This window comes from Neofelis nebulosa, chromosome 11, assembly GCF_028018385.1.
Source record: "Neofelis nebulosa isolate mNeoNeb1 chromosome 11, mNeoNeb1.pri, whole genome shotgun sequence".
NCBI lineage: Eukaryota > Metazoa > Chordata > Mammalia > Carnivora > Felidae > Neofelis > Neofelis nebulosa.
In genome coordinates this window covers 85464094-85473204 of record NC_080792.1, presented here as the reverse complement: position 1 = coordinate 85473204, position 9111 = coordinate 85464094, and the positions used below count along the sequence as shown (strand labels likewise).

Below are 9111 nucleotides of genomic sequence, written 5' to 3'. Positions count from 1 at the left end.
CTGTTCCAAGGACTTCACCTGAAACATTTCCTGTAAGACTTCCGGTTACGACTCTTACTTCATTTGGGTCACAAAGGGGTTAAAAAAAACCTGGTGGAAAGTCCATTTTCAGCACCGCTTAAGTCACGGATGTTCCTTCAGAGACTAGAGATGAAGGCGGACCCCGCGGGCCCGACCCCACGCCCTTTGATTTTCCTTTGGGGACCCTTCTTTGAGGGCAGAGGGTTCCTGTGTGCAAGCACACGTCCCTGTCTGTTGGGCATCAGCAAAGGGAGGGAATGACTGTCTGAATGGGGTTGGAGGACCCTGCGAATGGGTTCTGCCGGCTGAGCCACCCACCTGCAGAGACAACTAACTTTTCTGGGCGGAGGAGGCAGAGGGGGTGGTGGTCTTCCTGAGCCTTAGGCTTGGCTCGTGAACCCTCTATGACTCCCCCCGGGGCCACTGCTCCCACATCTAAGGGCAGAGCGCGCGCGCGCGCGCATGTGTGTGTATGTGTGCGTGGTGTGTGTGTCGGGGGGGGGGGGGGGACTTGGTGATCGAGGGTCACGCGCAGGTGGCTTTGCCGCTGCGGTGGCGGCGGTCGCAGAGGCGACACCGCTGGAGGCAGAGGAGGACGGGCAGCCGGCCCACCATCGCTGCGGGCGGGTAAGGTGGGCAGGGCGGGAGCTGCGGGGCAGGGAAGGGGGCCGGCCGCCGCGGGTCTGGCCTCCCGGAGCGGCAGCCTGCGCCCGGTAGGGGGTCGTGGGGGAGCCATGTGGGGCGGCGAGGGGACGCAGGACGCCGTCCGCGGGAATGGGACTGCTGGAGCTGGAGGATGCGCTAGAACTGGGGGTGGGGCGACGACGGAATTGGACGGCGAGGCGAAGGCACAGGACCCGCGGATCCCCTGGGTTTTGGGGGGCGGGTCCCTGCGAGTGGCTGCATCCGCGCGCGGAAAACAGGTGGTCGCCGGGTGCGAGCGGTCCCTCGGGGCTCAGCGGCCTGGCACCGACCGCGGCAGTGCCCCTCTTTCCCTCTTCGCCAGGCCGGCAGCGGGTCAACACCTCGCCAGGGTAGCCCCAGGGTGTTGGATGTGCGCCTAACCCGCGGTCCCAGGGGTTGCCGATCGCTGTGCGGTGCTGAGCCGAGCGGATGGACCGCGGGGCCGGCTGGAGCCCCACCGGGGAGACTCAAGGTTGCTGTAGGCAGGATTGTGCGCGCGGTGCGGCCAGAACCGCCAAATTCTCGGGAAGCCAGAAAGCGAGACATTTATGTAAAATCACCTATAGATTTTGGCAATTAAACTTAAAAACACTTTTTATAATGAAAAGTTTGGAACATACAGAAAAATAGGGAAATTAGTATAGTAAAATAATTTTCATTTTTAAAATACTGTATGAGTCACATAAAACATGTTCAATGGCCACCTCTGGCTGCTCACTGCCCTGGTCCAAGCCCTGGCTACTCAAAGTGTGGCCCTGGACCCCAGCAGCGTCAGCACCGCTTGGGAGATGGTTAGAAACGCTGAATCTCAACCCCCACTCCAGACCTACTGAATTAGACTCTGGATTTTAATGAGATCCCCAGTTGATCTATATACATGTTAAGATTTGAGAGGCACTGCTCTAGGCCTTTTTGCCTGGACGAATTTTATCCTCCTCCCTCATTGGTCTTCCTGCCTCCAGGGTCACACTTTTTTTGTTTTTTAATTGATTGTAGTCGGAGTTCTTAATAACCTAAGGCTCAGATCTCCAGACAATTTGGTGGAGGGGAGAATATTGTTTAGGAAAGCCTGGTTATATTCCATAGTAAAACTCATGGCGTTCACACTCGTCTTACCTTCTTCAGGGCCCTGCCAGAGCTCCTTCTCTCTTATAAATCTTATAGGATTGTTTTGAAGATGAAAGGAGGTAATATAAGTAAGAGCATTTGTATATATTTTTATTAGTCAGGACTCTTTCAGTGAAAAGAGTTAACCTAAACCAGCTTAGACTAAATAAATAAATAAATAAATAAATGACTTTATAGTTTCAAGACTTGGAAAAGACTAAGGGAGGATTACAGGTACGGCTGGATCCAGAGGCTCAGATACTTGGAACTTGGACAATGGGGGCTGAAGCAAAACCTGGACCAAAAAGGTGGACATTGGGAGCACGGTGGCTTCCAAAAAGAGAGAAAAAAAAAAAGTGGGCAATAAATTGTTGGCGTGGAAGGATCAGATGTCCTTACTTAGTCAGAAACCGTATTTGTTATCATTCTTTGTGGTTTTGTCTGATCTCCCCGAGTAGATTTCAAGTTCCTTGAGAGCTGTGGCTCTGTCTTCCTCCTCTCTGCATCCCCACATGTCAGATGTGGTGCATTTCACATAATGATGCTCAGGAAGTACTGAATCATATGTAATTGACTCAAGTAGATTGAGTCTCGGAGACACCAGCCTCAGGCAAGCAATCTCTCTCCCCTTCTGAGTTACAGAGGAAGTCACTGTTCTCAAGCTTGTGGTATAAAGAACATCACAGACTCTGACATCGGATGCCTTTGTTTCTCTCACCGCCACCGCTCAATTCAAAGTCAGTTTGTCTAGGAAAATGGGCCCAGCATGAGACCATTTCATACTGCGCAGCATTTTGTTATGCAGAGGTAACAGGGTTTTTCTCAGCGTGACCCCAGCGATAGTGCCTGTCTATGATTGTTACCTCAGAGTCAGGAAGGAAAACAGAAGCTTTCAATAGTATGTGTCAATCAGAGGGAGATGCTGATTCCCTATTTTGTTAGGGGCCAAGATTCTTTTGAGAGGCAAAACTGTAATTTCCGGCAGCTCATAAGAAAACAAAACATAACAAAAAAGCCCCTCAAATCACCACCCCCTCCCCCTCAAAACAACAAAAAAACCCAACCAGAAACCACCTTCCCATATCCAAAAACAAAAGCAAAACAATACAACCCCAAATCAAACAAAAACCAACCAAACAAACAGATTGCAGAGAACTCTAGGAAGGTCTACAGAAGATTAGAAGTCTTTTAGAGGGGTACAATGCCTGGAATTGGATTTCTGTTCTTTTGGTCCAACCTGAATGGGAGAGACCGTAGGGAGTGTAAACATGACCTGAGAGGGATTCAAAATTATTTGTCCTATGAATTCCATCATTAGAGATCTTTTTTTTTTTCTCTCCATCATTAGAGATCTTAATGGGTTAAGCTCCTATGTAAAAAAACAAAAACAAAGGCAAAAGTATCAGCCACTCACATTTCAGTCTGAACTAGTCACTTGTTGATAGCTAAGAGTTGTAAACTCAATGGTTTACATGGTCCAGGCATCACATGTCAACAAGTGAGCCAGGAAAATACAAGAATGGTGGGGATAGGATGAGTTGGAGAACTTGTGCCCCATCCACAGGGAGCAGCTGCAACTCAGCTCTGGGCAATCATTACCATGAGAAATTACAGGCTCAGTGTTACCATATTTTTTGGAACAGAAGATGGAAATCTAAATAATTTTTACATGAAATCTTCCAAAAATTAAGAGAAAAAATTACCTGCTTTATCTACTAGTCCTTAACCTTTGCTCATCACAGTTTCCCTTGATAATCTGATCAAAGCCATAGAGCCCGGGAAATTTGTTTTGTACACAATTTCATAGAGGGCCTCCTTCAATTCTGCTGTGTGTCTGTACGTCAGAACCAACGCCTCCTCTGCTATTTATACTTCCCAAGAGAGGATCTGATTGGTGAATTTGCCATCATGAACCGTGTAGTACTTGTTTTTATCTATCTATCAATCTATCTATCTATCTATCTATCTATCTATCTATCTATCTATCTCTCTATCAGAGAGAGATGGAGAGTACAATAGGGGGAGAAGGGTAGAGGGAGAGAGAGGGAGAGAGAGAGAGAATCCCAAACAGACTCCATCTGGGGCTAGGTCCAACAACCCTGGCATCATGCCCCAAGCCAAAATCAAGAGTCTGATGCTTGGGGTGCCTGGGTGGTTCAGGTTGAGCGTCCGACTTCAGCTCATGTCATGATCTCACAGCTTGTGAGTTTGAGCCCCCCATGAGGCTCTGTGCTGACAGCTGAGAGCCTGGAACCTGCTTCTGATTCTGTGTCTCCTTCTCTCTCTGCCCCTCCCCAACTTGTGCTCTGTCTCTCTCTGTCTCTCAAAATAAATAAATGTAAAAAAAAAAGTTCCAACAAAGCAGTCTAAAAAAAAAAAAAAAAAAAGAGTCTGATGCTCAACCCATTGACTCACTGCACGCGCCCCAGATGTGCAGCACTTCTATTGGATAGAATTTCACTCATGGTCTCCTTCTCATGTTGTGATTGGTTGCCATTAGCTTGGGCATTGATCCTGCGTCCAATCAGGTGTGGCCAGTGGCTGCAGGGCTGGCTGTTCAGAACAAAGTATCTCACGGGTTACTTTTCTCAGAGGCAGACATGGGCACCCAGATCCTTTGCATTTCATGACTTGTTCTCCAGGATGCCTCCTCGCTGACACACCTCCATCCCCCCATTCTCTTTCCGTTTGGAAAACCCCCTCCTTGCGCCCTTTCATCTTTTTATATTAAAAAAAAATCTGGTAAAGTAGTTAATTTCAGTTTGTCACAGTCTCAGTTAAAAAATTAGCCTATCAAAGTAATGAAACTACACATTTAAAAAGATTATAACATTTACATCAAAATATTAGTTTCCTGTTCCTGTCCTGGTCCATCCCTAGACACAACTACTTTCAACTCCCTTAGCTATTTCTTAGGGAATTTACCCATGTTCATATTTCTGTTCTTGAGTTTGGCATATATTTCTAGTTATTTCATTCACTCACTCATTAACCAGTTAATTAATTAAACGTATATACAGGAAGCACCTACAATGGGCTAGGGGCCCACACCGTGATGGATAGAGGGATGAGCAAAACCAGAGGCTGATCTGTGATTAATCAAAGAATCACACGATTGTGTGTAAGATGGCAAGTGCTGTAAGTAAACCCAGGAAAGGTATGTGGCACCCTGAGAGATCATAAAGGGGAACTTGATCTGGTCAAGGGAATCAGTGAAGGCTTCCCTGAAGAAAGTCGACTGAACTGAGATCTAAAAAGTGAGCAGTCGTAAAAGCCCCGGGAGAGAGGGAAGAGGGGAAAGGAAAAGCATTTCAGGTAGAGGGAACAGCACATGCAAAATCCGTGGAGAGAAGGGGTATGGTGGATATCGGAAACCATTTTTCTGCCCACCTGGGACTGCAGTCTCTAACTAAATGAACCTTCGTAGGGGACACTTGGAAGAGAGGCATTGTGGTTAAGACGTGGGTCACAGTTTCAAATCTTGTCTCCCCAACGCATTAGCTGTTTGCTCTCAGACAAGACACCTAAATTCTGAGTCTCAGTTTTCTTACCTAAAATGCTGTTTCTAAAAGGGAGAGGGTTCTGTGATGAGCATGAAATGATACAATTCTTGTAAGTTTTGCTTACAAGTTTTGATACAAGTTTTGCTCAGTGCCTGTCATACGAGAAGTGGTCAAAAAATGCTCATTGATATTATCACTACATCATTTTTGTTCTCTCTCTAAATGTCAGCAGATGGGGCAAATCTAGGTTGAATCCTGAGGTTGAGGGCTAGCAGAGTCTGGAGGGCAAACAAAGCTTTGGTTTGAGCTGGTGACCACGTCTGATGTTTTCAGATCGCGGCAGAGAGAGAGAGAGAGAGAGAGAGAGAGAGAGAGAGTGAGTGAGAGAGTGAGTGCATGGATTTTGAAAGTCACCCTGAGCTTGGTGTTTTCCTGGTCTGCAGCCATTAGCCCTGATTATAGGAAGTGCTTCAGAGCTGTGTGGAATCTCTCACTGCCTGTTAGGACTGTCTGGGCAGGAGGCAGAAAATGGATGCTTTGGGGTCAGACATGCCTAGAGTGCATCACAAGACTCTGGTGCCACGTCCAAGGCTCAGAATCTGAGAGTCCAGCCTTTCGGCCAGACAGCTGTGCTGGTCATTCTCTTTCTGTCTTGTCTGGGATTCCAAAAACCCACTTTATTTTGACCTTGCCCCTGACCTTGATAATTGGGCACCCTGGTGGGTGGGCACCCTGAACCCAGGTAACAGGTTGTCTATGGTTTGTTACAACGATGATGATGTGGGCATTAAAGCTGCAGGAAGACTAGCATTTCTCCATCACTCCCTCTCTCTTTCTCCCTACCTCTGTGCCTCTCTCCCTCTCTGTGCCTCACTCTATATCTCTGCCAGTTTGTCTTCCTATCTGTCTCTGCCTCTGTCTTCCTCTCAGTTTCCATCATCATCATCATCGTCATTATTGCCATTATTATCATTATCTCTTTGTCTTTCTATATGTCTCTTTGCCGTCCGGGTCTCAGTCTTTTGTCTCTGTTTCTCTCTGCTCATCTCTCCATTTTTCTCCAGGCTTAACATTAAGTTCTTTCTCTTTATCTCTTGGTCTCTTTCTGTCTCCCCTGCCCGCCCCACGCATCTCTTCCATCTCCCAAGCCCTTCTTTTTTTAAATTTTTTTATTTTTTAAAATTCTTTATATTTGAGAGAGAGACAGAGAGACAGAGTGCGAGTAGGGGAGGGGCAGAGAGAGGGGGAGACACGGAATCCGAAGCAGGCTCCGGGCTCCGAGCTGTCATCACAGAGCCCGACACGGGGCTTGAACCCATGAACCGCGAGATCGTGACCTGAGCCAAAATTGGACGCTCAACTGACTGAGCCCCCTGGGCGCCCCCTCAAGCCCTGCTCTAAGATTCTATGATTTTATGAAAATAGTCCAGCCCCCTCAACAAGACCACTTGTAACCAAGGACTGGGCCAACATCATTTTTGTATTTTGTATTGAGGGCAGTGGGGGGAAGTTAGCTGCTGTGGATTTTGGTATAGTTTAGTCAAGACAGCCTTTTTATTAGCAAATGCGTGTGGATTGGTTCACCAGATGTCAGATGTGACTAAAGTATTAAATTCCTACACTGCCAAAGCAGTAATGGATTCGGAAGGTAAATTATAGAAGCGTGTTCTCCCACAGGAATTCCGACATTTAAAATTAATTTTTTCTTAATTCTGTGTCCACCGCATTACACACTCGTTTTTGAGGAGGAACATTCAAATCCAAGTTCTTGATGAGCACCCTAATAGAGGAGAACAGTAGTAATTAAATTAGAAGTGTAAAAATTGTTCTTCGGTTCCTTCCTGCAAGTTTTCTTACCTCGGGGAGCATGAACAAGAGGAAATGTTCTGCAGAGTCTTGACAAAATTAAGATTATCAGCTTTTATGGAAATGAGCAGATCCACAGATAAAATGGTTGGGGGAAAAAACCCCACCTATACAAAGCTTGGGACGAGTTTTAAGATTTTTCCTCCCTCCCTCCTTCTCTTCCTCCGTTTCTTCTCCCTTTCTTTCCTTTTTCTTTTCCTTTCTGTGTAGTATTCCTTCCATCTATGTGATGCCTGGGTCGGTAGCCTATGGTGCTTGAAACTGAACTGACATTCAAGACACCTGGCTTCCACCCCAGCCTTGTTGCTTACCAGCTGTGTGACCTTGGGAAAGTTACTCCGCTTCCCTGGGCTTCAGTGTCCTCTTGTGCTGAGCAAGAAGCTGCTGGAGGAGATGACCAGTAGTATGTTTCTCAGGTCTAAAATTCCTTGAAGCACACCCCAACAAATGTTTACTGAAAAAAAAATTTTTTTTAAATGTTTGCTTATTTATTTTGAGAGGGAGTGCAAGCAGGGGAGGGGCAGAGAGAGAGGAAGAGAGAGAACCCCAAGCAGGCTCCACACTGTCAGCACAGAGCCCGATGTGGAGCTCGAACCCACGAACCGTGAGATCGTGACCTGAGCCCCAATCGAGTCAGATGCTTAACTGACTGAGCCATCCAGGCTCGCCAATATTTAATTTTTTTAATCTGCAGTTTTGCCCTTGTTATGAAGAGGACATATTCATTAAACAATTAAAAAAAACAAACAAATGGAAACTATCTATATTCCTATCACCCAGGGAGCACTGTGAACATTTTGATGCATTCCCTTTCAGGTTTTTTTTTGATACGTAGTTTCAATATGTGGGTTGTTTATATTGTGTGTAACTCTTGGGTGTTCTCTTCTCTTCAGTTAGAATTTTCTCCTTGGGCATGTCTCCCAGTCCTTCTGTCTTACGAATATTTTTAATGGGTACATAATATTTCATCCAGCACCTGTATGTACATAACCATTCCCTGTTGACATCAGCTTTTCTCTTTTTCTGGCTACTTCAGCTGGGGAGACTCAGATTTGTCTAAGGCCCCTCTGCACTGTTTTAGAGCTTTAACAGACAACTGGGGTCCAGCTGCATGAATCTGGATGGCAGGTACATTTCGTTCAAACTAAAGAGGGTTTTTATTTTTTATTAATTTTTTTTAACGTTTTATTTATTTTTGAGACAGGGAGAGACAGAGCATGAACAGGGGAGGGTCAGAGAGAGGGAGACACAGAATCTGAAATAGGCTCCAGGCTCTGAGCTGTCAGCACAGAGCCCGAAGCGGGGCTTGAACTCGCGAACCGTGAGATCATGACCTGAGCCGAAGTCGGCTGCTTAACCGACTGAGCCACCCAGGCGCCCCTAAAGAGGGTTTTTAATAATTAATTAATTTTAGGGGTGCCTGGGTGGTTCTGTCGGTTAAGCATCAGCTCAGGTCATGATTTCACAGTTCATGAGTTTGAACCCCGCCCTGGGCTCTGTGCTGACAGCTTGGAGCCTGGAACCTGCTTCAATTTTCTCCCTCTCTCTCTCTCTTTGTCCCTTCCCCACTTGTGTGCTCTCTATGAAAAGTAAAGAAATAAAACATCAAAAAATTAATTTAATTCCCACATTAAAAAAAACAAAAACTAAGATCGCACACACAAAAATCCAGATTTCCAACGTCTCTTAGAAATGTAAAAATAAGCCCCAGTAGCGATACGCAGGTGGTGTCGAGGGGCAATTGTCCCTTTCACTGGGCACCGTCTCCTTGTTTGTCCCCTGAGACCACCTCCTCTCATTTAGTGGTCCCTGTGGGCATTTGAGTTCGAGACCTCTGGGCGAGTTTATTGTGTATGAGCTGAAGCCTGGTACCAGTTAGGCACAGGCTGTGATGTGCTGAACTTTTCAGCCTCCGAACGGGATCCAGTAA

The 9111-nt window shown here is 46.4% G+C and overlaps 1 protein-coding gene across 3 annotated transcripts in view; it reads left to right on the top strand.

The window, feature by feature from the left end:
* Positions 1-238: 238 nt before the first annotated feature.
* The window catches only part of RPH3A (rabphilin 3A), a 282144-nt gene continuing 273271 nt past the window's right edge, over positions 239-9111 (top strand). The window contains exon 1 of one of the 3 annotated variants that reach the window (XM_058691220.1): positions 239-648. In XM_058691220.1, the coding sequence (XP_058547203.1) occupies positions 484-648 (165 nt within the window). In that variant the 5' untranslated portion in view covers positions 239-483. The remainder of the gene's footprint in view (positions 649-9111) is intronic. The other 2 variants (XM_058691221.1, XM_058691223.1) reach the window with 2 other exon arrangements.